Source organism: Aspergillus glaucus (genome assembly GCF_001890805.1).
Source record: "Aspergillus glaucus CBS 516.65 unplaced genomic scaffold ASPGLscaffold_3, whole genome shotgun sequence".
Taxonomy (NCBI): Eukaryota; Fungi; Ascomycota; class Eurotiomycetes; order Eurotiales; family Aspergillaceae; genus Aspergillus; species Aspergillus glaucus.
This window is the reverse complement of record NW_019170455.1, coordinates 676,095-702,655: the sequence shown is the minus strand read 5'-3', so window position 1 is coordinate 702,655 and position 26,561 is coordinate 676,095. Positions and strand designations below refer to the sequence as shown.

The 26,561-nt window shown below is 49.9% G+C and overlaps 10 protein-coding genes across 10 annotated transcripts; 6 read left to right on the top strand and 4 right to left on the bottom strand.

Annotated features, from left to right (window-relative positions):
* Positions 1 to 373: 373 nt before the first annotated feature.
* Positions 374 to 2,248, top strand: ASPGLDRAFT_117968 (putative RNA splicing factor (Pad-1); the record flags this gene model as incomplete). Its single annotated transcript, XM_022539917.1, has 4 exons — positions 374 to 1,044; positions 1,103 to 1,411; positions 1,464 to 1,934; positions 1,990 to 2,248. 4 exons carry the CDS (start codon positions 374 to 376, stop codon positions 2,246 to 2,248), a joined length of 1,710 nt encoding a protein of 569 aa, XP_022404467.1.
* Positions 2,249 to 3,190: 942 nt separating this feature from the next.
* On the top strand, positions 3,191 to 4,781 carry ASPGLDRAFT_142420 (uncharacterized protein). Its single transcript, XM_022541766.1, has 2 exons — positions 3,191 to 4,052; positions 4,123 to 4,781. Exons 1-2 carry the CDS (start codon positions 3,206 to 3,208, stop codon positions 4,602 to 4,604), a joined length of 1,329 nt encoding a protein of 442 aa, XP_022404466.1. The 5' UTR covers positions 3,191 to 3,205; the 3' UTR covers positions 4,605 to 4,781.
* Positions 4,782 to 4,855: 74 nt separating this feature from the next.
* On the bottom strand, positions 4,856 to 6,836 carry ASPGLDRAFT_71990 (putative MFS sugar transporter; the record flags this gene model as incomplete). The annotated part of the gene is made up of 7 exons (XM_022549587.1): positions 4,856 to 5,287; positions 5,341 to 5,782; positions 5,838 to 5,879; positions 5,927 to 6,120; positions 6,175 to 6,450; positions 6,505 to 6,704; positions 6,752 to 6,836. The coding sequence occupies 7 exons, from the start codon at positions 6,834 to 6,836 to the stop codon at positions 4,964 to 4,966; spliced, it is 1,563 nt and encodes a 520-aa protein (XP_022404465.1). The 3' UTR covers positions 4,856 to 4,963.
* Positions 6,837 to 9,165: 2,329 nt separating this feature from the next.
* Positions 9,166 to 10,892, top strand: ptcA (type 2C protein phosphatase PTC6; the record flags this gene model as incomplete). Its single annotated transcript, XM_022548721.1, has 2 exons — positions 9,166 to 9,226; positions 9,298 to 10,892. The coding sequence occupies 2 exons, from the start codon at positions 9,166 to 9,168 to the stop codon at positions 10,890 to 10,892; spliced, it is 1,656 nt and encodes a 551-aa protein (XP_022404464.1).
* A 1,341-nt stretch (positions 10,893 to 12,233) lies between these two features.
* ASPGLDRAFT_118680 (CDP-diacylglycerol--inositol 3-phosphatidyltransferase) lies at positions 12,234 to 13,274 on the top strand (the record flags this gene model as incomplete). Its single annotated transcript, XM_022539977.1, has 3 exons — positions 12,234 to 12,408; positions 12,468 to 12,844; positions 12,903 to 13,274. 3 exons carry the CDS (start codon positions 12,234 to 12,236, stop codon positions 13,272 to 13,274), a joined length of 924 nt encoding a protein of 307 aa, XP_022404463.1.
* Positions 13,275 to 14,041: 767 nt separating this feature from the next.
* leu2A (3-isopropylmalate dehydrogenase LEU2) lies at positions 14,042 to 15,442 on the top strand (the record flags this gene model as incomplete). The annotated part of the gene is made up of 6 exons (XM_022539949.1): positions 14,042 to 14,092; positions 14,151 to 14,171; positions 14,238 to 14,306; positions 14,376 to 14,471; positions 14,523 to 15,150; positions 15,213 to 15,442. 6 exons carry the CDS (start codon positions 14,042 to 14,044, stop codon positions 15,440 to 15,442), a joined length of 1,095 nt encoding a protein of 364 aa, XP_022404462.1.
* Positions 15,443 to 17,738: 2,296 nt separating this feature from the next.
* On the bottom strand, positions 17,739 to 18,485 carry ASPGLDRAFT_993080 (uncharacterized protein). Its single transcript, XM_022550636.1, has 2 exons — positions 18,032 to 18,485; positions 17,739 to 17,974 (listed from the first exon to the last, which is right to left on the bottom strand). The coding sequence occupies exons 1-2, from the start codon at positions 18,366 to 18,368 to the stop codon at positions 17,940 to 17,942; spliced, it is 372 nt and encodes a 123-aa protein (XP_022404461.1). The 5' UTR covers positions 18,369 to 18,485; the 3' UTR covers positions 17,739 to 17,939.
* Positions 18,486 to 20,089: 1,604 nt separating this feature from the next.
* ASPGLDRAFT_42841 (anaphase promoting complex subunit DOC1) lies at positions 20,090 to 21,729 on the bottom strand. Its single transcript, XM_022545683.1, has 2 exons — positions 21,124 to 21,729; positions 20,090 to 21,066 (listed from the first exon to the last, which is right to left on the bottom strand). The coding sequence occupies exons 1-2, from the start codon at positions 21,569 to 21,571 to the stop codon at positions 20,210 to 20,212; spliced, it is 1,305 nt and encodes a 434-aa protein (XP_022404460.1). The 5' UTR covers positions 21,572 to 21,729; the 3' UTR covers positions 20,090 to 20,209.
* Positions 21,730 to 21,804: 75 nt separating this feature from the next.
* On the bottom strand, positions 21,805 to 23,799 carry ASPGLDRAFT_42840 (phosphatidylserine decarboxylase 1). Its single transcript, XM_022545682.1, has one exon. It carries the CDS (start codon positions 23,726 to 23,728, stop codon positions 22,052 to 22,054), a length of 1,677 nt encoding a protein of 558 aa, XP_022404459.1. The 5' UTR covers positions 23,729 to 23,799; the 3' UTR covers positions 21,805 to 22,051.
* Positions 23,800 to 23,990: 191 nt separating this feature from the next.
* Positions 23,991 to 26,547, top strand: ASPGLDRAFT_55087 (uncharacterized protein). The gene is made up of 2 exons (XM_022548115.1): positions 23,991 to 24,644; positions 24,713 to 26,547. The coding sequence occupies exons 1-2, from the start codon at positions 24,363 to 24,365 to the stop codon at positions 26,417 to 26,419; spliced, it is 1,989 nt and encodes a 662-aa protein (XP_022404458.1). The 5' UTR covers positions 23,991 to 24,362; the 3' UTR covers positions 26,420 to 26,547.
* The last annotated feature ends 14 nt before the right edge of the window (positions 26,548 to 26,561 follow it).

The following is a 26,561-nucleotide window of genomic DNA, read 5'->3' as shown; positions in this document are numbered from 1 at the left end:
TCGGGGTAGAGAACGCCAAGAGTCATGTGACCGGACTACATTTTCGCCTCCACGGAGTTGTCCTTTCCCTGAGACAACGTCCACACGTACCATCTTCGCCGTAAACCAGCCTTAGTTACAACCTTTTCTCGATAAACCGGTATACAAGTGCAGAGCCACTCTGAAGGGAAAAACAGAGAACAAAACTTGGTGATTTGAAATAGAAGGGTTCGCGCAACTCACGCCCGATTCGCCGCCACTCTCTAACGCCTGAAAAAAGTGATCCAACCCTCTCCGCGCTATCTCCTCGTTCCCCCAGCTTTACTCCGGAAAAGAGGAGTCATTTTCCTCCAAAAAAAAAAAAAAAAAAAAAAAAAAAAAACCACCCGTCAATATGTCAGGTCTTGACGTTGAAGCTCTTCTCGAGTCCACAGCCGCACCACCCCCTCAAGATCCCACTCAATCCCAAGACCGCGACGATGACCGCTCCAAGTCCGAACAAAGCACCGACCGCCGCGACCGTGACCGCTCACGAGAAAGGGAACGCCGCCGCCGAGACCGCAGCCGTCGAGATGCCGATGGAGATGAAGAAATGAAGAGCCCGAGAAGCGAACATGGCAGTGCTAACGGAAGCCATAGAAGCAGCAACAGAAAGAGGAGCAGGAGCCGCGACAGCCGTCGGGGGTCTCGCAGAGACCGCGGTGACCGCTACGGTGACGATTACCGCTCTGGTGGTGGTGACTTTTACCGTGGTGGGGGCCGCGCGCGCACTCGTTCTCGCTCGCCTTTTGATGATCGATACTATCGCCCCTCGGGGGTTCGTCCGCGTCGGGATGATGATGAAAAACGCTACCGCCGCCGTGATAGCCGTAGACGCAGCCCGACCCCTAAAGGTCGTGACAAGACGCCCGAGCTTACTGAGGATGAGCGCGATAGGCGCACCATCTTTGTACAGCAGCTTGCCGCGCGGCTGAGAACCAAGGAATTGATTGCGTTCTTCGAGAAGGTTGGGCCTGTTAAGGAGGCCCAGATTGTCAAGGATCGTGTCAGTGGAAGGTCTAAGGGGTGAGTTCTATCTCTCCCATTTACGGTCAGAGGATATCAGACTAATACTCTCGTCTAGTGTCGGCTATGTCGAATTCAAAAACGAGGAGTCAGTCCCACAGGCTATTCAACTTACTGGGCAAAAGCTTCTAGGAATCCCGATTATTGCGCAGTTGACTGAGGCGGAAAAGAATCGACAAGCTCGCAACCCCGAGGCTACCAGTAGCAATAATCACGGGGCACCCTTTCACAGGTTGTATGTGGGTAACATTCATTTCAGTATCACTGAGAGTGACCTCCAGAATGTCTTTGAGCCGTTTGGCGAACTTGAATTTGTTCAACTGCAAAAGGATGAAACCAACAGGAGTAGAGGTTATGGTTTTGTGCAGTAAGTCCCCTATGTCCTATGATGGCCTAGGTCCCTGATCTAATGCGTATAGGTTCCGTGATCCCAACCAAGCCCGTGATGCACTTGAAAAGATGAACGGCTTTGACCTTGCTGGTCGGGCAATTCGCGTTGGCCTTGGAAACGATAAGTTTACCCCTGAGGCGCATCGTAGCCATAGTGCAGCCCCACCACCGATTTTCCAGGGTTCTTCATTCTCCGGTCAGGGAGGACGTGGTGTCCAGGCTGGTGGCTCCAACAACTTTGACCGTGCTGGCGGCCGGGAGAACGAAAAAGGAGCCGGTGCTAGTGCTCTCGATGATACAGACGTTGCGGGTGTGAACTTCAACAACTTCAGTAGGGACGCATTGATGAGGAAGCTTGCAAGAACAGATGAACCTTCCGAGCCTGCTGCCGATGACAAGGCCAAGATTCTCCGACCTAAGACTGAGACCAAGCCGTTGCCTGTTAATGTCAACATGGCAAGTCGTTGTGTCATGCTTCGCAACATGTTTGATCCTACAGAGTAAGTTATGTATCCTCCCCGAGATTATGAGAACAAACTTGCTAACAACTAACAGGGAAGAAGGCGAAGTCTGGATCAAAGAGCTGGAGGATGACGTCCGCGCTGAGTGCGAAGATAAATATGGTCATGTCGTTCACATTTCCCTAGATCCGAACTCGCAAGGCGATATCTATTTGAAATTCGACCGTGTCCAGGGTGGCGAGAACGCCATCAAGGGTCTTAATGGCCGATTTTTCGGTGGTCGCCAGATTACCGCGCAGCCCGTCGTCGACGCTGTCTACAGCAGTCTCTTCTCCCGCACGAAGGCTATCTAATCTTCATCACCTTCTACCAAAGCTTTTGGCTTTCCACAATGGTGGTAGGTATCTGATCTAATTGTTAATTAGGCGTTTTTACCTCTCTATAGTACCTCTGAATAGCTTGGCATGTTGAGCGTCTTGCTACGCTTACCTTAGTTGGATTACTGTGCCCCTGGTAGGTGCCGAGTCCTTTTTACACTTCTGTTGTTTACTTGTGTGAAGACATTTTGTGCAATGATACTTGTTTATAGGGGTTCGATTCGTATCCTTGCTATCTTGATTGGCGTGTGTGTTTAGTTTAGTGAATTATACCTATTCTGTTTACGGTGCTCCAAGTTAGCCCTAGAACTACTGTAGTCGGATGCCTCAGCTCAGAGTTTCGAATATGCCCCACGAGTCAAACGGTTGAGCTGCTACTGTTTGACCCAGGTCCTGGTGATGATGGCGTCTCCCCTCCATTGAACAAAAGAGACAAACCCAGCCAGGCAGTTAACCGTGGCCATTCACTCACAATGGACTTGATGAATTCTTTATTCCAGGCCTCTCACTGTTTGCCCTCTTTTCTCTTCTATTTCATTCTCCCCCCTCTCGTCGTCCACCTCTTCTCTTTTTGTAAATCTATCCTGAGAACTCACCAACACAGCTCTGCATCTGACTGCTAACCTGTTAGTACAAAACATCCATCTCTATCAAACCACTCTAACCAAAATGCTCTCCACACCAGTCTAGCCCAGCCTCTGGCACCCGACCCCCACCATGCTCACAGTCTCACACCTCTCCACCTCCAACGGCACCACTCCAAGCACAACCCCAAACCCCTCCCTCAGCCGCAGCCACCACTCCCGAACATCCTCCTCAACCCCCGCAACCAGCTTCAGCGCCTCCCAGCAGCACACCCACGACCTCACCCTCGAGATCGAATATCTCCGTGCCCACCTGCACAGCACGCAGGAGACGCTACAGACTGTCTATATGGAGCTGGAGGACTCAAGGGCGCGGATTGCGCAAGATACGGTGCTGATTGGCGGGTTGCAGGAGAAAGTTCTGGAGTTGCAGGCGCTGGTGCAGAAGCAGAAGGTCACGATCAGTAATCAGAGTAAGACGATTTCGGACCCGAGGATTATTAGAAAGCAGTCGCAGCAGCAGCAACCACAGCAGGTTGCTGGTTGTGGTAATGGGGCTGCTGTGCCGATGACACCGCAGCGGCATGGACAAGGACAAGGACAAGGACAGTGTCAGGGTTTGTCGCCGTTTGAGAGTCCGTATTCAACTAGGTCTGGTTTTTCTGGTGCTTCTGGCACGTCTGGGGTTGAGGTTGGGGTTGAATATTTCCCTCCACCTCCTATGTTCAACGTTAATGGTAATGGCGCTGTCCCTAGGTTTCCGGGACAGTGCCAGGATCAGCATTTATCTGAAGTGAACCCTCTTCCTATACCCTCGATCTGGGATCCTCTTTCTTGGTCCAATGGCAGTCCGTACGCCGCTGCGTATCTCGATCCTACGACTTGCATTGCAGAATTCTCCTCTCGACTTCGCGAGCTGTGGACCAAGACAGAGCTGTTTGGTCAGGTCCATGCGAATGTTCCCAGCATTTACAAGGATAGTCATCTGGACAAACGGGTGAAGGAGTATATCATGTCTGTGTCGGATAGACAGGGAGCGTCTTCCCTGCTGGGTAGTCCTGCAACGCGATTCTTCCTTGTCGCCAAGGCGATTAATGCGTTTCTGGTGCATGATGTGCTGAAAGTGACTATTATCAAGGGCTTCGATGCACAGGCGGATATGGAGATTGGTGGTATTAAAAAGCAGCTGTTCCCAGGTACCCTCCTTCCCCTTCTCCAACCACCAAAGCACATTAGCGCAAGCTAACATGCTCGTCGATTAAAAAGATACACCCACCCCCATCCGCCACATAATGATAATAGCCATGACAACCAAAATCCAAACCCTCAAAACAAAGTCCAACTTCATCGACTTCTGCCAGCAAAAAACCCGCGACCACATGCAAAAACTCTGGCACCTCATCGGCCCCCTAACCACCATCGACCCCCCCACCGGCAACAGCCAAGCCTGGACGGATCTCTCAGCCATCGTATCAGAGGCTGAGATGCTCGCGCTGGATATGTACTCTGTGCCGTTCGAATATCGGTCTGAATTCCCCGCTGTGAACGAGGCTTTTGATCCGGCTACGATGGTTAATAGTGATGCGTTTGTTACGGGGGATCCGGTTGTTTTGGCGGGGAGTGATTGCCGGGTTAGGTTGGGGGTTACGCCTGTTGTTAGGGCGAGGGATAATTCGGATTGTGAGGTGGGGGTTGTTAGAGTTGTTAGTATGGGGAATGTGTTGCTGAGGATGGGTGGACATAAATAGGCTCTGTCTGGATGGTTTCGGGATTTTGATGATTTGATTCTTCTTTTTTGATTTGGTTGGAAAAACGCGATGGTTATTTGATTTTATGTTGATGCGGGTTGTTTATTCCTTGATTGAACGTTTTGTGGGCTTGTGCTTTTCGTTCATTGATTTATCTGATGGTATTCTGGGATAGAGCTTATGATCACGAATGATGAGTTTTGTATTGATTCTACGCTGTGACTCAGGGGTCACATAGAGTCTCTGTTCAGATCGAAGACAAATGATTTTTGACACCGTCTAGAGTATAGAATCCACGCAAAATATACAACGCATTTATGATTTACCAAGCTCTACCCGTATCAAATCCAACCCACAAATCAAACCTTCTCAATATGCCCCTCCCCAGCACCACTCTTAATATCCTCCTCCATCTCCCCCTTTGCCTCCCCCCTAACCATACCCACAACACTAACCCGCCCATGCTTCCGCCTCTCCTTAGCAATGTCCTTCGACAGCTGAACAGGCCCCTTATCCGGGTTCGTAAACAGATAGTCAATCTCCTCGAGCGTCATATTGGCTGTCTCGGGGTAGAAGAAGTAGATGAGTGGCACGAAGGCGAAGTTCGTGCACATGAAGATCAGATACGCTTTCCATTGGAGGCGGTTGATGATGACGGGGGTTATCATCACGACGAAGAAGTTCTGGCTCCAGTTAGCAGATCTCTCAGTTATATAGGAGAATGGGGGTGACATGCCCAAATCCAATTCGACGAAACCCCAATAGCAGTCCCCTTCGTCCTCGCATGCAACGGCAAAATCTCCGGAACATAGCACCACGGAATACAATTCACCGACGCCCCAAAAATCAACATATACACAAAGAAAAACGACACCGCCGCCGACGACGTCGCATGCTCATTCGCCTGCCCTTTGAAACTAAGTAGTATAGCCACCATCATCATGCAGATACCCAGCCCAAAGGATCCCCACATCATGGGCTGGCGGCGGCCGACGCGGTCGACGAAGATGGTAGGGAAGAGGGAGCCGAGGACGAACATGATTTGGACACAGCCGCCGATGATTTGGGAGAGGTTTTTGGAGAGGCCGACGTTTGTGTTTAGGACGGTGGGGATGAAGTAGACGACGAGGTTTACGCCGCCGACTTGGTTCATGAACTGCATGCCGTAGGCGAGGAGGCTGGTATGGTCAGTGATGTCTTATGGGGGTGGGTTTGGGGGGGGGGGGGACGTACACTCTGTAGCCAGTTGAGACTTCATCGCGTTTGAGGATGTTTCTGTGCAGGTTAGTCTTGTACTCAATCCAGGCATCTATCAAACTCACCTCCACTTGAATCCCCCATTTTCTGTCTCCACTGCAATCGCGTCCAGAATCTCCGTCTGCTCAGACTGAATCTGTGGGCCATCTTTCGGTTTACCATACACATCGCTGAGAATCTGCAATGCCTCCTCGTTCCGTCCATGTTGGTAGCAAAACCGTGGCGATTCAGGGAGCCCGAAGACAAGCACGATGACGATCTTCAACTATTAGACTATGCCACAGGACGACAACCCTAGAAAGGCGAGACTCACAAAAGCCCAAATCATCTGACACGCAATTGGCAACCGCCACGCAATCTGCCCTCCAACGAAACTCATCCCGTAATCGAAGAAGTAACTGATCACGATGCCCACGCCAACTAGCAAAGGCTCACTGCAGATTAGCTTGCCTCGCTTGCTGGCCTCACATAGTTCCGCTTGGTACATTGGCACCGTGGACGTCTCAATCCCGGTGCCGATTCCGCATACGAAACGGCCAACCATCATGTGTGGAACGGAATACGCCGAGCATTGCAGTATAGCACCGATCTGCAATGGTTAGCCAATACAACTTGGGTAACGCTTTGATGCGTACAGACTCACAATAACCCAAGTCATTGCAAACCACATGGCGCGTCGGCGTCCCAACCAGTCGCCCAACAGGAAGTTCACTATGCACCCGGAAAAACACCCCAGATTGTATATTGAGACGATGATACCCGTTAGACTGTCGTTCGGATGGCCCATGGTTTCGAGGTAGTTGTCGTTTTCTATGATTCCGGAGAAGACGCCTTGATCGTAGCCTAGATTTGATTAGATTGGTTGAAACAGCACCATCAATGAATCTCACCGAAAAGAATAAATGCCATCCCACAAGTCACCCAAATGGCAGCTTGGAGGGCAAAGCCCGTCCCAAACACGTCGACCTTCACCATATTGACTCCTGTCGTACCTATTCAAACTGTAAAATGATTCACGGCACATCCTCCGAGCATCAAAAAGGACAACCCTTATTTATACCCCCCTTCCCAATCACCACCCCGTAACACAACAACCGGGGAATAACCTCCCCCAACACAGATAGCCCTTGCATCAGGCAATTAGAAACGCCCGTTATCCCAATCCGGCAATCCGAGCCACATACTACCCCGGATTGCGGGCGCTACCCCGCACACCCGCTAAACCCAAACCGATACTTCCTTTATAGGGGATCGACGATTGCCCATGTGTTTTCGGTCTGTTCTCCGGTCCTCGTGTCAGGGGTGCAGACGTCATAGTACTATTTAGTGGTGTATGTTATGGTGCTTGGCGGTGCCTGAGTCCATCCCGGCTGGGTGTAATGTTGGAATTGCCGTGTGGCGTGTGTGTGGTAAAACCCCAGGTGTTGCAGAATGACCTCATGCGTTTGGCTAACGGTAACGTTCTTATCGACTTGTACTAGTGAAAGTCATAGCGGCAGATGGTGGGAACAATTACAATTGTAGGCGGTTTCTCATAGTACAGAGACGGCCATTGCGGAAGGTATTCGAGGCCGGAATCTCCCCGCATAGAAACAACACGGCTAACTTTATTGGAAATGTTTTATTGAATTCATGACTCAAGTGGGCATATAGTCGGCTAATGCCACCCCCAAGGCTACTGTCATGCTAGCAATTCATAGATAGATTGAATTCAGCGTCCCGTATTGATATTGAAGCCCTGATTAGTTAAAGAATAAGAGAGCAAGTTTCTGAAGACAAATTGATGCATCAAATCCAGATGAGGGATTATTTGTGATAACTAGCAGGATATACACCTTTTGAGTTATCCTGCATTAGAGCCCTGTCGCCGCGGATGGTCTCAAATCACATATACCAAGCTTGTCAGGGATGTACACTCACCAGGACAGCATTCATAGCCAAGGGCTTATGCTGGCCCAAAGCCAAGCAAGGTTGAAGGAAGAACGTTTTTCCATGACCAGCAAGTGAATTGAAGCAACCACTACTGATTTCTTCCACTGGAAATCCATCGTCCATTCCAAGGCTTTTTAGACTAACAATTGTCAATCCAATCCGCATTTCTGTGCTTGATTTCTGCGTCTTGTATTCTGGTCGAATCTCACTCCACCTCCTGAGTATCCATGACAATGTGACGATCATATTGGTACCGATGTATGGGCCGAGGGGCATTGCAAATACATAGTGTTCGGACCACTACCAGTATCATGCCTGGAGACCATAGGGATAGACGTCACTCTAGGGGCTCTGGTATGCCATGGGATAGTGGAAACGACCACAGACAAATATGGGAATAAACAAAATCAGTCGGATACTGAAGTTGAATTGACAGCAACAGTACCGACGCCGCGCCCAGATTCCGTGTGTGGAATTCCAAGCAAGCCTCAATACGTGGTGACAACCGCGATCTATTCTGCCCTAATGGGAACCGATGCCTCTTCAAGCATCAAAGCCCGTGGGATAAGGATGATTGGGAGATTTCGTACTCGCACTTACAGCGCAGGGTCGGCTACTGGTTTTGCTATTCCCAGCATTCGATTCCCCAGCAAGCGATACTAGAAGAACCTGGTCTCAGTAAAGCTGACGGACCTTGTAATGGCACTGGAGGACCGGATGAGAGCGGTTATTTAGATGATGAGACCCTCAATAATGACTGCAGATCACCCACGAATAGTTTCCTATACGAATGCCGATTCAAATCCAATCTGGCGCGCGACTTCGCGCTGCAGATAAACGGGATCATAGTACGCCAGACATACCCTAGGGAATATTTCCACAGAGGGAAACTTTAGCCCTAGTGGTCTCAAGATTTTTGTGATCGTTTTTTCTGGGGTCTTCTCTGAAAGAGCTAGGAATACTGTTTATCTGGTGACGGACTTCTCCCACCAGCCAAAGGGTTGCAGCATCTGGTCGCGGCTTCACTGAATACTGCGGAGAATCGAGGAGGGTTAGAAAGTTTAAGGCACTACCATACGGGATAACTGCTGTACCAAGTCCATACGAACCATCAGTTGAATGCACGTGCTATCTAGAAAGCGTTTCATACCTCAATAAGCTTAGTAGTGGTTTATATACTTTTCATAGCATCATATTACATCCGCCAACTGCCGTTGCAACACTCCGTCGTATGGAGGCTCGGGCCGCAAATTCATCCCCGCTGCAAAGAATGGGAAAGTGAAGGCACTCCTTTCTTCAACCACACTGCATTCTTTTTCAGTAAACTCTCATTTTGCTACCATAATTGATTCATGTCAATGTCTCGGCATTAATGAGTCTGTCCTCTGCGAAGCGAGCGACTGTCCGGGTTCGCGCCTTGGCGGACAGTTCTTGTACGAGTCCTTCCCTGGCCCAATTGTCCTTTTCATGCAGTCAATCATTGTCTAACGCGAATAACCCACAGGCTTCATATCTACTTCCAAGCGCAAATACAATACACCCCAGAGTAAAAGACGGCCAGAGTTCCACGACTACTTCGTCACACATCTCCCCTCGTCGTCGCTCCATCCCGATCCTCGAGGCCCGCTCGCGCCCTATCATAAACTCCCCCGTTCGGAGTCAGTACCTCATACCGGAGAGATCTCGCATTCGCCTACGTCGTTCCAGGCTCTGACGAACCGCGATGCCACCGTTGTCCGGATTCCGCTTCGCAGCGCGAAACACCATTTCGGCGCCTCGAGCTCTCGGGGTACTCGTCGGTCAAATGAAGACACGCACCAGGCAGGTGTGATTGATTTGCCCGCGTTTGCGAATCGACCACCGGCGTCGCTTACAATTAGACGAGGGGCTGGTCTTGGGCCTCGTGAGAATCGCGCGGCGGACAGTGCCAGCGGTGATCCGCAGGTATTCTACTTCGGAGTCTTTGACGGACACGGTGGGACGGAATGCAGCACGTTCCTTAAGGAGAATCTACACGAATATATCCAGAACACAGCGGCGGAATTTGAATTGCGGTCGAGTCTGAGGGACAAAGGGGAGGAGAAATCGAAAGAGGAGCCCGAGACTCTGCCCATTGTCCAGGGAGCGAACCGGCAACAAATTGGCGAGTTGGAAAAGGAGCTCGTGAAGAATTGGCGGAGTCTTGTCGGGGGTTACTTCAAGAGATTTATCCCGCCTCACTTCTCCTATTTCGGACGAGATGATGTTGCAGAGCAGACCGACAGAAAGTCCCGCAAAGAAGGCGTCACCATCGAAGAAGTGATGGAATATGCCTTCCTACATGCGGACTACGACTTTGTGTCAGCACAAGCGGCGAGACGGGACAACGAACTGGTAAAGGCTGGCCAGCCTCTACAACAGGACGAGATCCTCTACGGTGCAGACCATCCGGCGGCGAACGAGAAGATCTCAGGCAACACCCGCTTCAAGGGCGGAAGCACCGCCAGCGTCGCACTCATCTCCACCCCGTCCCCAGCACCGTTCTGGTATCCGACCACGTCGTCTAGCTTGTTGGTGTCGCATGTAGGCGACACAAGGATGCTGCTATGCTCCACAGTCACCGGCGAATCCGTCCCTCTGACTTCAAACCACCACCCATCCTCACCGCCCGAGGCGACCAGACTCCGTCGCTACGCCACGACATTCGTGACCGACTCATTTGGCGAGGAACGCATGAGCGGTCTAGCCAATACCCGTTCCTTCGGAGACGTCCAATCCAAACGCATAGGTGTTTCTGCAGAGCCCGAAATTTATCGCCTTGAGATGGCTCCCGCCGAGTTCTCGTTTCTGGTCCTCATGACCGACGGTATCAGCGGGTCTCTCGACGACCAGGAAATCGTCGACATTGTCAAGGAGGCCCGCACTCCGGAAGAGGCGTCCAAAGACGTGGTCAGCTTCGCAACTGAAGTCACCAAAACCGGGGACAATGCTACCTGCCTCGTTGTCCGGTTAGGCGGTTGGGAGCGCCGACTGGAAGGCGGGCTGGGAAGTATGGGAACGAAGGAGTCTCGCGAATGGCGTAGACAGGAAGCTACTGATCCGCGCAGGTCACGGACATGATGATTGATATTCCCAAGGTATCTATGGTTTGCTTTTTCTTGCTTTATTGTACATAGTTTCCTGGTGTCATCTTCGGTTCGGTTATTGGTCACCGGTCACCGGTCACCGGTCACCGGTCACCGGTCATTGGGTTCCTTTCTTTTTTGTTTTTCTTTGTTGTACATATAAAATTGATACTCACAAGGCTTTGCTGGTTTTCTTTTATTTGAATGTCGAGCATTACCGGGTTTATGGAAGGAGATTAATATAACGGGAGGATCAATATTTGCAAACAAGGACATGTCTTCTTTTTCATTTATGAAATAACCATTCGAGTTAGTCTGCATTTTTCCCTGTGTACCAACAATGTTTCAAAAGATTTTAGTGACCTACGACCCGGACAATTCTCGTACAATGAGCCGACATGACTGACAAACAAATGGAGGTGAACCTGTGAATAAATAAGTATGGGAATTGATCATTGCTGTACAATCGCCCTTATGTATTTGCTTTCTTCCGTATGCCGAAAGGCAATTAAATTGGTTACTATTCATAGTCTTCTAGAAAAAACTAGATTGTCCAATGTAGATCGTAGAGAGGGATTGCCAGATCGCAGGCATGGTTACGACGTTACGTCTCCTGCCCCCTGAGCTTCCGCAAACAGTGGAGTAGTAGCCTCGGTGCCTATGAGAGAGAAAGATAACCGGAAAGAGGACATGATGCCAGCTTCCAGTTAATAGCATCTTCATTATACTTTGTAGAACAGACCACAGCTCCTACTACAAAATTGACCAGCTGTTTGCTATTCCCAGCTAAAGCGCACCGGCGGACGTCAGAGTTCAGACCCTGATCGTGTTATCGCCCTTATCGGCAACACGCACGCTTAGTTAGTTCGGATCTCCTGACTAACTTTCTTCTTTCTTCCTCAACTCTTCGAGGTTTCTCTCTACCTCGAGTGCTTCTTCTTTCCCGTCACTGTCATTCCTTTCATCTTTACTCTGCACCATCCTTTCTGCTTTAGAAGAATTCCTCGGTGATTCTGGAAGCGCGTTGATCTCGTGACGTGTAGGTGTGCAAAAGAATCCCCATCTAACAAAGCTTTGCTGGCCTTTTTTGCTCTTATCTCAGACCCCGCTGCGCTGCGATCATGGCTGGATTCTACCGTGAATGATCTTGCTAACTATCCCGCGACTCTTGATAGATTCCACCTGTCCACTTGTCCTCATTCTCGTTTCGCATCGATCGGTCTTTTCGTTCCCGGCCGGTTTCCGGATAAGGCTCCTGTTCGCTATTTCCACAGGGTCCTTTGATACCTAATACTTCGATTCCTTCCTAATTTTTTTTTTTTTTTTTGCTACGAATATGAGCGCAAAGACAAGGAGACAAAAGGCCGCGCAGGCCGCGCAGTCCGACAGCGATGTGCCGTCGCCCGCCAGTAACGGAGCCGTGAAAACACCAAAGAGGAACAAGAGCAAGTCTCCTTCTCCTCAACCGGAGGCGAGGGAGAATGTTTTCCTCTTTGCTCCTAATCTTATTGGTATGTATCTCAGGACTATATTCTATTGGCGCGGAATCTAACCACTTGTTGTCCAATAGGATATTCCCGAGTCGTCCTTACGATTGCCTCCCTCTACTACATGCCTCTCCACCCGCGTACCTGCTCCATTCTCTACAGTGTTTCATGTCTGCTGGACGCCCTGGATGGGTACGCCGCGCGATACTTCAACCAGTCTACCACCTTTGGTGCAGTGCTTGATATGGTGACAGACCGTTGCACCACTGCTTGTTTGCTTGTTTTCTTGAGCTCTGCTTGGCCTCGGTGGGCCATTGTTTTCCAGGGTTTGATTTGCTTGGACATGGCCAGCCATTACATGCACATGTATGCCACCCTGAGCCGGGGTGGTGCCAGCCAGAGCCACAAGAAGGTTGATGCGACCAGAAGCTGGGTTCTGTACCAGTACTACCACAGCAAGGTGAGCCTCCCTGAAAGTTACACAGACCAGACCATGGCAGTTGACCACCAATATACAGACTGTGCTTTTCATCTGCTGTGCCCTTAATGAGGTTTTCTTCATTGGTCTCTATCTGCTCTCTTTCTCCTCGCCTACTCTTTCTCCATCTCTTCTGCAACCTACTGAGCAGCCCGCCTCCGCGCAGCCTGGAAACCCTGCTCACCCAGCCCCAAGCAGCCTTTTCGCTAGCCCATGGAGTGCTGGTGCTCTGGAAATGGCCAGAGCTAACAAGCTCGACAGCTTCTGGCCATGGGCGATTACTGCTGTCTCTGCTCCCGTGATGGCCTTCAAGCAGTTTGTCAATGTTGTGCAATTGGTCAATGCCAGCCAATGGATGGCAGAGGGCGACCTCGCAAGCCGGAGGGAGGCGCGGAACGGCAAGAAGCGGTAAACTGCCAGTTCTTATCCAACATGAGCAGGCTGTCGATTGAGGAAGTTCTACTAATAACATGTTTTTCTTTGCCTTCTGACACATCCGTTGGTCTTGTCATGAACAGGGTTCTCTCCAGCACATATTTTCGCCGAGTTATCACTATCATTCGCATCACTTAGCTTTCACCTTCTTTTCTTCTCTTATTCCTTTAGTCTATATTTGCTCGTTTTTGCCCGTTTATTCCCGGCTATTCATCCGTCAGATCTGAAATTTTTGGGAGGAAATCGGTCTGTTGAGACAGATCTTTGCAGCATTTGAATGGCCCTTGCTTGTTTCTTATTACTTTTTAGTATCCTTTCTTTCGACGCCCTTTTCCTTTTTCATTGTTGCTTCTTGTTACCTACATTTTGCTTGACTTGCTTTTTATCCGCTATTTTAATGTGTGCTGGGGTATCAATTATGGACATACACAGTTTGTATTAGTATCCTTGTTGTTATTGCTGCTTTATTCATATTGCCTGGAAAGAAATGAAAACAATCAATGATACACTGAATCCATATTATTGTGTAATAGTACAGAGTAGTAATTGTCCATCCCTCAGAGGCTGCTTTAAGCCGATACAAACCGACTCCGACTGCGGCTCCGGTGTCGGCGCGGGGTGGACCAATTCCGCCCCGCCATATCCAGCCGTAGTGACCATTATCCGATTATTCCTCTCGACTTTCTTTAGATATCCTCCTATCTACAGCTTAAATCACTTCTTCAAGAACAGACAATCACCATAATGCCCCCCCATAACATCGTCGTCTTTGCCGGAGACCACTGCGGTCCCGAGGTGAGCAGCTCCGAATCCGCTAGTCCGCAATTGACTTGTACTGACTTTCGAATTATAGGTTACCGCTGAGGCTCTCAAGGTGAGCAGCATTCTACTGAGAGACTGGTTTCAAAATGCTACAGAGAACTGATTGAATCGTGGCTAGGTCCTGCGTGTCATTGAGAAGAGTCGCGATGACTTCAGCGTCAACCTTCAGGACCACTTGCTTGGTGGTGTGAGTGCCTGATCCCTAGTGCAATAGAAGAATTGGGGGTGTGTTACTGACAATGTGCTTTCTTCATAGGCATCAATCGATGCGACTGGGTCGCCCCTGACCGACGAGGCCCTGGATGCTGCTAAGAACGCCGACGCCGTTCTGCTCGGTGCCATTGGAGGACCGGTACGCGACCATTCCCCAAAGCCATGGAGGACGTTATAACTAACAAAACAGAAATGGGGTACCGGCACCGTCCGCCCCGAACAAGGCCTCCTCAAACTCCGCAAAGAAATGGGCACCTTCGGTAACCTCCGTCCCTGCAACTTCGCCGCCCCCTCTCTCGTCGAAGGCTCCCCACTGCGCGCCGACGTCTGCCGCGGCGTCGACTTCAACATCATCCGCGAATTGACTGGTGGTATCTACTTCGGCGATCGCAAGGAAGACAACGGCGATGGCTACGCACTCGACACAGAGCCGTACTCGCGCGCCGAAATCGAGCGCATCACCCGTCTCGCGGCCAACATGGCCCTGCAGCACAACCCGCCTCTCCCCGTGTGGAGTTTGGACAAGGCCAACGTTCTCGCGACGAGTCGATTGTGGCGTAAGGTTGTGACGGAGGTTATGGAGAAGGAGTTCCCGCAGGTGCAGATTGGGCACCAGCTTATTGACTCTGCGGCTATGATTATGGTGAAGGACCCGAGGAAGTTGAATGGTATTATTGTTACTAGCAACTTGTTTGGTGATATTATCAGTGATGAGGCAAGTGTTATCCCTGGTTCGTTGGGTCTGCTTCCTAGTGCCAGTTTGAGTGGCATTCCCGATGGAAAGAGCAAGGTTAACGGTATCTACGAGCCTATTCACGGTATGTCTCCCCTTACATCCCAACACACACCCACAAACCTAGTACTGATTAACGTGATGCAGGCTCCGCCCCCGACATCGCCGGCAAGGGCATCGTCAACCCCGTCGCCGCCATCCTCTCCATCGCCATGATGATGCAGTACTCTTTCAACCGCATGACCGAGGCCAAGGCCATCGAGACCGCTGTGCGGAACGTGATCGAGGCCGGTGTCCGCACTGGTGACATTGGCGGTAAGGCGACGACTGCGGAGGTTGGTGATGCTGTGGCCGCGGAGTTGGAGAAGCTGCTATAGAGGATGGGGTTTATATAAAATGATGTGATATAAATTGTTTTGCTTTATTATATGGAAATGAGACGTGATATGACTTCAATAACTTGGTTATGCCTTGGGAGCATCTCTAATCCGGTGCTTTCCGCCGTTTTCACTTTGGAATTTCACTTGCACGTTTTGATATACTCTTCCAGGTAGGCTCTCGAAGCCACACAGAAACCAAGCCTTGTATTAAGATGAACTACTCCGTATGCTTAGCCCAAAATCTCGACCCAACAGCTCACATCTACAGAGTATGCAGAGGGAATTGTATCTATACGAGTTCGGTCTACAAAGAACAAAAGAGGTTGGTTATAGTTCTGCTAGACATAAAACCCATTACCAATTGGACTTCCACCCCGTGATTCAACGCCCCTTTTCCGGTTTCCCTCTTTTCTTATTTCTTTATACTGAACATAGAGGATGAAATAATTTTAAGTGGTGCCGCGCTTTTCAGGTCACGATGTTCTTCATCCTCTTCGACCCTTCCAGCGCTGGGAACCGTGTCTGAGGAAAATCGATTCAATTAGGCGCCAAAAGGAATACCCCAGGAGGGTCAACCAGTCAGCCATCAACTGAAACCAAACGTAGTCGGCATATATGCGTTCCAAACATTGATTAAGTCCCTATGCTGGGCCATATCCTGCCCTTGTATCTGTACTCCGTAGACCATATTGACAACAAATGTAGATCGACCATATCACTGCGCACTTTTGTCCATATAACTAACAGATCATTGGCCTTGTGGACGAATTGACAGACCAGAGAGATGTGATAGGCGTTAATATAATAGTCTCAAGACCCAACACCTCGGCTCGTACCTGTACCTGGTGATATAAACGGTCAGGAATGGTTTTCTGCTGGGCTCATGTCTGTATGTTTGCTTCTCCAGACCTTCGACGGGGGTTGCGATACATGGCTTGTGTGTCTTAACTTTCCGCATGACAGCGTAGCTGCAGGCGGGGACGTAACAAGATCTGATATCATCAATGAACTCCTGGACAATGTGGCGGTTTTCTTTTTTTGCAGATTAGTTGAGTCTGGTATGGATTACCTGCGCTGTGATGCTGGTTTCAGTGATGCTCGTCATGAGCACATATTCAGCTTTCCACTGAATGCATATATCTGTCAATTCTTGCAGGTCACAGCAAGATGACAAAGGACTGCTTCAAGAAACTTAACGTGTCGTCAATAAGCGTGTGGTATTGGTAGCGTTGCGTGCATTTTTGGACTGCCTCGGAGTGTCATCTCCAAGCACCATGTGTGGTCTTGAATGATCTTTGTAGCATTTTAGAAGAAGTGCTACACGCTTTTCAGGTGCAAAGGCTAGGAATTCACGATCAAAGAACTATCACGAATAGCAAAGTGTCATAACTGTGACGGTCTCGAGCAATATGGATCTATTGGTAGACTATCTGACGAAATTCTAACGTGAGGAGAGAAAGGAAACAGGCAGGGCCTGCCGGCGACAGACTATCTAGTGTGTGTGTGCGAGGAGTTGTTGTCCTACTCCAAACAGGACAAAGCAATCAAACATCAAACATGCTATACAGCTAGCGAGCGTTCATGCTCAGTGACAATAACAACAGGACCCATCACTTGTTTTCCATATAGAAAACGGCATAATTCGGCCCTGTATCCTTAGGGCTTCAGAGTATTGTCAACTTACCCGCTTTCATCTTATCTGTGAAAACATTCTTCCCCTTGATAGGGCCAATATACTTAAATATCGAGCACCCAGTCTCGGCGCGGTCATAATTGAATGCGGAGTTTCTTCTGGTTCAACTCTCGCATTTGGGAGACAATGACAAAACAGGTCTTGAAAAAGTCCTTCACATGCGCATGTTGAGTAACGGTCTTTGATGATCCTATAGTCGATCGGATTGTACGCAAGGAAAACCGTGTCTTTCCATAGGCATGTGAATCGAGAGTGAGGAACGCATGTTGTGTTTGACCAGATCCAATAATCTTCGGAGGTGAGCCGGTCTGAATGTCCGTGGGACATGAGTCTCCGAACGCGACATATCCCTTGATTAAATTGTGTTGTGCTCAGTCGGGGGAAATGAGGTTTTGTCATTTCACTGTACTCCGTATCATGGACAAATCAACTTGTTGCTAGTATCCCCACGGGACATATATCCCATCTTTCTCATAATTTTGCCCCGGAAAGGTTTCGTGGTGGCTTCCGTGGTTGTTCATGATCCCCTTTAAGGGGCGCTACAACCAACAGTTTGTTTAGGTCATGAATATGCACAGTGAGTGCAATTTTGCGCCCATGACACTGCGAACATAGTCACCCACAAAACTGCGTCTAGGACATGTGGTGGCGATAAATGAGGTCTTAAACTCCGGAGGCGGTCTTCGTACAGCGGCTGTTGTGGTGAAAAGCTGGTTTGGCAAGCCTCTGGCTGCTCTTCCGCGACGGTTTCCAGCTGGTTAAAATACAAGACCGATTCTCATGCCATCATCGACCCTGTGGTCAGATTTCTCGCATTGCGCAAAAGCACAAAAGCACTACGCCGCTAGGTTAGCCAGATAAAACTGGTTCCTCATCTGTCGTTCATCTTTTACCAAACGAACCACAAGTGTATCTTTGCATAGATACGTTTCCGGAGTGGTTGATTTTTTTTTTATAAAGTGTCTTCCACAGATTCCCTGCAAACTGTGACAGTTGATATCTTTGTAGACATTGAGCCGGTGGACTCCGGGGGGGAGTTCCGTGCTCACGTCTCGGGATGGTGCTCTTTGCATGTCGTCTTGAAGATGAAAACAACATCCTGGGCATTGACAGATCCTTGGGCATAATGTGTTCCCCTTGGGTCCTCTGGATAAGTACTAAAACAAAACTTGCAGGCTGGAGAAAGTTAGCGAGGCTGAAGAGCAGCATGGTGGGCATGTACTCTCGCATAAAAACGGTTTCCCTATATAATTTTGTCAGTGCTTGCCCTAGTCCGACTAGTTGTCGAACCTCGACGTATACTGATTGAGAGAGCTACTAGACGAAGTCATTGCTTGGTAGCGTAGATTTCTGCACAGTCGAATTTGCGCGCGTCTGGCTGGGAGGTAGTGGGGGTAGCAATTGTTGCACCCTGTAGCTTCTCTGCTAACATTAAATGCATTTTACTGCAGCAAGGTGTTCGTAATGCATAATCGTGACTGTTATGTGACGATAAAAGGATGCCCTCAGAGTCCAAATATTCGTTTCATCGATAGACACCTGGGACCATTGATTGCAGGACAGAGCTGTGGCCTCCAATAGCTGGTGAGTGTAGTACAAATGCAACAGTTTTGGTCCCGAATGAACACATGCTGTTTACATCCATTGTCCTTGATCCCAAGCAAGAGTATGCTTGATTATTGCATCTTTTGGTACTTCTATATATATCCCCAAGTCATTTGTTGATGTGATGACTGAAGACGCATCGTCGCACGTGCTTTGATTACTTTGTGTAGTTCCATATCCCTTATGAAGAGGGCCTTGTATATAGTTTCATATAAACGACGATAAACGACGATGCGGAAAAGTGATGCTCAGAGACTGTGCGTTGGAGCTTTAGTAAAACGGCACCGGGATGTCGAGATAGCCAACGACATGCGATCAGTATGATAGATTTATAGCGTGTGATGAATGACGTGGTGAATTCATTTCTCTCATGGCCCCAATCTTTCTATGACTCGGAAACTCACACTGTGAGCAGGTGATGGCATATGGGACCCATTCCCTGTTGAACTTGAGCTCCAGGAATGCTCCTAGTGTATCTATTCCTTTCAGAACATCTCGCCTACCTAGGCTCTGACTAGCCTGAGCTGGTCCTGAAATGGCCGAATCAGGAAGTTTTCTGTCATTTTTGGGGAAGACTTTTCAAATGATTTTGCCTGGTTTGAATTTGACTTCGAATCCCGCGAGGATCAACGAAATCTGCCTGTGCAGGTTTCGCCTGTCACGTCTCGAATCTTTTGTCCACTGCGACGAGCACGGTAAGAGGGGGGCTTTGTCCCAGGTCTCACTAGCACACCGGTCGTGTATCTTTGGGTCCAAATTTCTTCCAGAACATCGTCGTAAACCATCTACTTAGCCATGTTCTGGCAAAAGCTTGGTCCGAAGAGCATTGCGAAGAATGTCTCAACAGTCATAAAACGAGGCAAGTTATCAAGTTCCGGATATATGTGCAGTTAAAGAGCATCACTGTCACGAGAAATTTGCCATATAGGACGCCCATTCGAGCACATCGTTTATATATCGAAAACACCACTTTCGGGGTAGGTACAGATTAACAGGTAGTGACAGTTGTCGACAGCTATATATATTGCTCGCCATGAACCCGCATCGTATGTGTCGGTTTCCTGTTATTACATATCAGGATAAGGTCATCAAGAGATGCCTTTTAGCTGACGTCTCCTCGTGGCTGGCGAAATATATAACCTATAGCCTAATGCGCTTGTGTTAGCGTTTTTGATTGTATGGAAGGTTTATTCACTCACATCTATGTAATCCCTGAGAAGTTAGGGATGGCGACCCCATCATGATGGGAGATGGGCGATTGAGCTAGGAATGAGATGTGGTAATAGTTGAAGATGAATGAGAGAACCGTCAAACGAAAAATCACACTAGCCCTAATAGGAAAAACAGCCACATGTGTCACAGCTTTTGCGTGAATACGTCTGCATTTGCGTAAAAAGACAGTCTAATAATATTACAATCATGGGTATCATATCAGCTCCCCAAACCTCTTCACAAGTAATGGACAATCATCGAATAACAGGCTCCCCCATCCAATCTGGTTCTTCCAACCCCATTACCCTACCCCCACCATCCTCAGCATCACGTCCCTCACCATCCTTCACATTTGACTGCCGTAAGCTCTGTCTCCTTACCCGTCCATCCGCAGAAGCAGAAGGGGCATTGCCTGCCCGACGACGGTCATCGTCTCGTGCATACACCTGAAACCCCCGCACGTGTGTATCTTTGCCGTTTTGGTGGTTTTCCATTATTTTCATTTGGATGACCATTGCCTTCAGTACGTTCCCTGCGTACGGGTCATCTTCATCGTCCTCATCAGCCGTCTCGTCGTTATCGTCTTCGTAAGCGCCCTCGTCGTATTCCGGGTGCTCAGAGTCGGAGAATATGTAATCGTAGTCCAGCTTTGCCTCAGAAGCAGCCTTTGCCTTTGCTTTTCCCGATACGGAGGCGCGTTTATCATTCGCACGGGTAACACGCTTTCGTCTCTTCTTCCTAACCCAGCCGCCACTTCGACCTCCTACATTTTCTAGCGGTATGTTCACCCAGCCGCACGGTGTTTCTCCTTCCCAGGTTGCAAACTCAACGAGGTCGTTACCGCCCATGCCAGCCAGGAAGACCATTTTCGTGGGTGTGTAGCTTTCGTCCATCTCGAAATCGAGGTACACGCGGACCCGGACAACAGCGACGAGTTTGAAGAAATGAAGACTGAGCGTATGCGGTTGCGGGCCGTCGGATTGCCAGTACTCCGCTGGGTTCGAGCTACGAAGAGCAGCAACGCCGCAACCCGGTTTATGTGTTGTGACGGTCCACGAGGCTAGCGACGAGATCTCGCGGAGGTTGGGCGGGAGGGGTGTCGGGGATCTGTCTGAACAATCGGTGTCAGCATCACCATTCAACACAGAAGGAGTATGCTGGCGCAAACCTCGTTCCTGCATTAACTCATCCTCATCCTCCTCCCCACCTTCCATCTCCTCCTCATCGAACATCCCTGCGGCCTCTTCATCCGACAAAGTAATCTCATTCCCCTCCGCGTCAATAGTAATCCGTCTCGGGTCCTCCTGCGCAAACGTATCGTTCAACCCATCATCCGACTCGTCATCATCTTCATCCATCATCTGCGGACGCTGTCGACCGCCTCGGCTAAAGAGGCCGAAGATGGCTGCTTGTGCCGCTGCGGCTGGGTGCATGGATTCCACGCTCTGGATGGGCCCCGACGAGGGATGGAGCTGTGGTGTCGCATGTGAAGGAGGGGTATGAAATTGTGGTTGGGGGACTGCATGGCCGGGTCGTGGTCTGCTTGGTTGTCGATGTCGGTGCGGAGAGTCTGGAGTGGGAGCGGCGGGTCTTCGGAGGTTTGGTTGGGGTGGCATTGCGCTGGATTTTGGTTATTTTGTGTTGTAAAGATAGTGTGGCATTGTAGGATTGTGAGGTTCAATTTGATCAGAACGGGGGCCTTGAAAGGGAGTGCAATGTGCTTTGTTTACTCGGGCATCTTTGGATGGAAGGTGAAGCTCCAAGGAATCTCGCGACAAACTCCGCATCGGCCAATCACGTGCGATATCTACGATAACCATACCAAAAGCAATGTGAAAGGAAACAAAATCAGGGCTTTTAATAGACTCTATTGAAATGAAGGAAAGTGCTCGTCTACCCAACAAATATACGCGAAGATAATGGTATACTACAAAACCAAATGCAACAAGATCCACACACCGTAACTCCCGGGCAGCAAGATGTTAAAACGAAGAAGAACAACGAAGAGCGCGTCAGTAAGGTGGAGATATGTTGAACATCTCCCTCTGCCCAGGGGAGAAGGGAAGGGGAACGAAAAATTTTAATAAGGGATTCGTTCACTCATCGACGTCCACATATCCCAACTTCTGGCCAACCTTGATCGTTTGGCCCTTCTCAATGCACCAGTTGAATCCATCTTGTCGTTCGCCTTCTTTCCAGCCGGCGTCGAAGGACAGCCGGCGACCCACGGGAGCTTCAAAAACAAGAACAATTGAGCTACCCAGTTGGAATCCGCCCATTTCCTCTCCTCGCTTGAGGGGGTGCCCAGCAAGCGTTCTGCTCGCGTGGCGGTAGGTGGCTTCGACAAAACCAGGGAACTGTTCGCCCCGTCTGGCTGCAAGAGCAGCCGCCAGGTCGGCTGCGGTATCAGTGGTGAGGCTGTTGGTGCGTAACTCGGCGTCAAAGTTAACCTTGATGGAGCCCACATTGGTGGCACCCACCGGAGTATAGCTGAAGAATCCCCAGCGCCAGCGACCTAGGAAAGCGACTCGCTCATTAAGGGTAAAGAGACCAGGAAGGTGGCGTTGCAAGTAAGGGGACACCGAATAGAGTTCTCCCGCGAAGTGACGACGACTCTCAACCACCCATGGAACGGGAGAGTGGAAGCGGTGGTAGTCACCGGGCGCAAGGTAGATGACCACATAGAACAGGGCGTTGTTTGACATAGGCTTGGGAGAATACCATGAAGAACCATCACCAAGTGCCAGGTCGGCTTTCACCTGGGCCTCGGAGGTGGGCTTGGACGATGTGGACGCATCCAAGGACGCGGTCCGTTTATTAGCCCCTCCTTGGTCACCTGCGAGAAGGGTAGGAAGCGTGTAGGAGATACCGTTGACTCTTGCAAATTCCTCGTGGGAAGCCATATCAGCTGTATCTTTCGGGGAGGGTTCCGACTGGTGATCGGTGAACTTCTTCGAATGGTCAGCGTGCGATGGAGTGGCCGCACCCAAGAGTGCATCCAAACTGTATGTGACACCCTTGACCTGCTCAACCTCACCACGCTCAATCAAACCGTACTGTAAAATCCGGCCATCAGACGGGGCAAGAATAGCCCGAGGGTCAGCGTCGAGAGGTCGACACCCAGGCTTCAATTTGCGATAGAAGAAAGCGGCCAAGTTCGGATACGTCCGAAGATCCGGCTCTGCAACTTCGTCCAAATTGACTCCAAACGCCCATGAGTAGAGCTTGAATCCTGGAGCACGAAGCCAAAAAGGGAGCTCCAGCTCGTTGAAACGACCCCATAACCGAGAGATGGCCTTCAATGGCAGTGTCGACATGATCTGAACCTGCCATGGACCACTAGGCCTGATCCTGGGGCGGGGCGGAGGTTTCCCAAACTCCCATGCTTCCCCAGATTCTTCTCGTTCGATCCGTAACCGTTCCGTCCGTTGTGATTTGTAGAATTGAAGCAGCCCTAGAAGACCGATACCCAATCCGACGGGAATCGGATACCATTCCACCTTGGTTTTCCGTAATGCTGACCGGAGACGAGACCCGAAACCGCGATTGGCCGATTCGTTGTAGTTGTGGCCTTCATGGTGGTAATGGCGGTATTGCCGCCAATTCTTAGACGAAGATGAGTACTGTTTTGCGCCTTGCCGGCGTTGGCCAGTGGCCCTGAAAGTGACGATGTCCATCACCGCAGTCCTGCCTTCATGGGGGAATGTAGCAAAGAGCGCTCTAGCAAACTTTTGACGACAGATTGTAGAGCAAGGGATTAGGCACACGGCCATTACACTGTCTTACACGGAGGACGCCATCCCTGATGGGGCTGACAAGGGAACAGGACAGGGTACTGACTGGCTTGAAGAGGTATTATTCTTCCGTCTCAACGAAGCCGAAAAGCGGAGATGTCACGAGACAGGAACGTCACGGGCCTCACCGCCCGGCAATTCGGCGACGGAGAAGGTGTCGGTCCGATTCATGCGTATTCCGTGGATGGCGGTGGTCAATATAGAGGGGAAGAAGAGGAAAGAAGAAAACAAAAGAAACAGTAGTGAATATGAGCTGTGTTGTGGCGTACTGACATATAGAATAAGTGCAATTCACTGCATCGTGGTGTGGTGGACGAATCTCGGGTGGTCAGCAACAGGGGACATGGTCACTTGTCCTCATCTCTCAATCTGTCTCCAATTTGTCTCTCCTCATTCAACTTCCCTCTTTTCTATCTACACGATAGCCCCAGGATAGAGCTAAAATCTGTACTATATCATCATTCCTTCTTTTAGTCTGCTTTTCGGAAAGCCCGAAGATACTCATACCAGTGGCCACCACTTGCACATGGTGACGCATATTGTTGTTATTATGAACCTGTGATTGCAATTGCTCTCCATTCCAACTCGTTATAGATCGACCTCAACTTCTGAAATGGCTTCTAGCGCGTTTGCAGAAGGGGCCCCTCCACCATCAGAGGAATCTGGCAGCGCCCCGGCCAACATTGCCCTTCATGTCCTCAGTCCTTCGTTGCCTCCTCCCAGTCGCTTTACCCTCAACGATTTACCTCGTTCGACCACAGTGACCGACTTAAAGACTCGTATTTCGCAATCGATACAGAGCCAGCCATCCCCAGGGAGCCAGCGCTTGATATATCGGGGAAAACCTCTCATGAATCAGAATGAGACGTTGCAGACTATCCTTGAACCGCCAGACGTGAGTAGCTCTCCGGATGTTTGTTGATTGGATCATTGCGTGCTGATTTTGTTTGAATGTGATTTCAGGAGTCGGAATACTCAATACATCTGGTCCTTCCTCCAGCTCCTGCACCTTCTGCTCCTTCCTCTGCGGACTCGCCATCGGCCGCGCCTGCCCCAACTCAAGAGGCAAACCCCATCAATCCTATGCGCAATCCCTTCTTCGCGACCAATGCCACTCGACTTGCTGCACCGAATCTTCCAAATGCTCAAGGAATCAGATTTCGAGGAAATGCGCCAACGCCCCCTAGAGCAAACGAAGCGGACTTGACACAGTTGAGGCCTACAATTGAGGCGATCCGCCGACAGGTAGAACAGTTAGAAAGAGGCGGAAACCAGCAGGCACGACCAGTGTCGCAGGCAACCGCGACCAACCCGTCTGGTTCTCACGTGCAGTCACCATCTTTTCCGCAGCAGGCTGCCTGGCAGCGAATGTCACACGGCTTCTCAAATCCATCGATTTCTGCTATACCACAGCATCCTTCATCAGTTACCACCACTAATTCTTCGTTACATTTCAACATGCCGTCGACTATGCCTTCGACTACATCATCAACTGCGAGATCGTCAGTCGCAGAAAGTGACCTTACGGACTTTACCGATAACCAGCAACTCCAGCTGCAAATCCTACGCCATCAGATCGCACTAGGCGAGGACCAGCTTAGCCGGGGGATCGCACCTCCGTTTGACCATATCGTGCGATTGCGAACCCAGTTATTCCAAATTCTCGATGATCAATATCGCAACCCACTTGCTCGACGTGATGGATCCGTGGAGTCGTTGCTCACCCGCGTCTCCAACATGTACAATCGAGCGGATCAGCTCCGTATTCTGCAAGCGCGATCGAGCATCAGTCTGCAAAACAACCTTGGAAGTTCTGTCATGAATCCCGATCCCTCGACAGCACCTCTATACCTACTTTCCTCGCCAGACGGCCACCAAAGCATTATAACCTCACCAGGTGGAACAGGGACGATCCAGGCAGCACTCCGCGCAGCACATATGCCTACGACAACCACATTTACCCGCACCACTGGACAAGCACCCGAAGCGCACGCGCAACCAAATCCAGCTGTTATGGAGAACGTTGTCCGTCAAGCTGTCCTTAACCACCAACTCCATAACCAAGATCACCAACTTGGACTTGCCCGGACCATTAGGCGAATGTGGCTGTTCATCCGGTTATACTTCTTCTGCTACATGTTTAGCGAACCTGGTACTTGGACGCGAATCTTCTTTGTCTGTTTAGCTGCCATGATTTCACTATTGTCAGATACGGGCATCCCGCAGCAGTTATATAATATGTTCGTCGCCCCTGTCCAGCGCCATATGGAAGGAGTCATTCAGATTCCCCGACTTCGACGACCTTCTGCCAGCCAGAACGCCGCGGACCCCACAAGACAACCTACCAGAGACAACCACCGCGAAGCTCAACCTGCCGGACTGCGACACAATGTCAGACGAGTGGAACGATCTCTCCTGTTTTTCATGGCCAGTTTGATCCCCGGCGTCAGCGAGCGATATGTCGAGGTCAACAACGCAGTCGTAGCAGAAAACGCTCAACGTGAACGTGAAGAGGAGGAAACCCGTCGTCGACAGGAAGAAGCCGACCAGCCTGACGCGGGTGCCGACAATATGGATCAAGAGACGGCCACTCCTCATGCTCATCCGGAACGAACCGTGACGAATGCGAATGAAAGATACACTGCGATACCCCAAGAGGAAGATAGATAAGCAGAACATGGATTTTTCTTTTTTTTTTTCTTCTCAAAATTTCTCTTCTTAAGCCTTTTTTTTGTTCTCAACATTAGCGTGTTGTCGTTTTCTTATACTTCTTTGTATCTTAGCGTTGCGGAATAGGGAATGAACGTTTCCA

Excerpts from the sequence above, each read along its gene's own strand:
- ASPGLDRAFT_142420 (XM_022541766.1), top strand. The coding sequence starts at position 3,206 with ATGGAGCTGGAGGACTCAAGGGCGCGGATTGCGCAAGATACGGTGCTG. Across the intron at positions 4,053-4,122 it reads TAAAAAGCAGCTGTTCCCAG|ATACACCCACCCCCATCCGC; the intron begins GTACCCTCCTTC and ends TCGATTAAAAAG.
- ASPGLDRAFT_993080 (XM_022550636.1), bottom strand. The coding sequence starts at position 18,368 with ATGCGAGAGTACATGCCCACCATGCTGCTCTTCAGCCTCGCTAACTTT. Across the intron at positions 17,975-18,031 it reads ATACACTTGTGGTTCGTTTG|TGCTTTTGTGCTTTTGCGCA; the intron begins GTAAAAGATGAA and ends CTAGCGGCGTAG.
- ASPGLDRAFT_42841 (XM_022545683.1), bottom strand. The coding sequence starts at position 21,571 with ATGCCACCCCAACCAAACCTCCGAAGACCCGCCGCTCCCACTCCAGAC. Across the intron at positions 21,067-21,123 it reads TGAGTTAATGCAGGAACGAG|ACAGATCCCCGACACCCCTC; the intron begins GTTTGCGCCAGC and ends CCGATTGTTCAG.
- ASPGLDRAFT_42840 (XM_022545682.1), bottom strand. The coding sequence starts at position 23,728 with ATGGCCGTGTGCCTAATCCCTTGCTCTACAATCTGTCGTCAAAAGTTT.
- ASPGLDRAFT_55087 (XM_022548115.1), top strand. The coding sequence starts at position 24,363 with ATGGCTTCTAGCGCGTTTGCAGAAGGGGCCCCTCCACCATCAGAGGAA. Across the intron at positions 24,645-24,712 it reads CTATCCTTGAACCGCCAGAC|GAGTCGGAATACTCAATACA; the intron begins GTGAGTAGCTCT and ends ATGTGATTTCAG.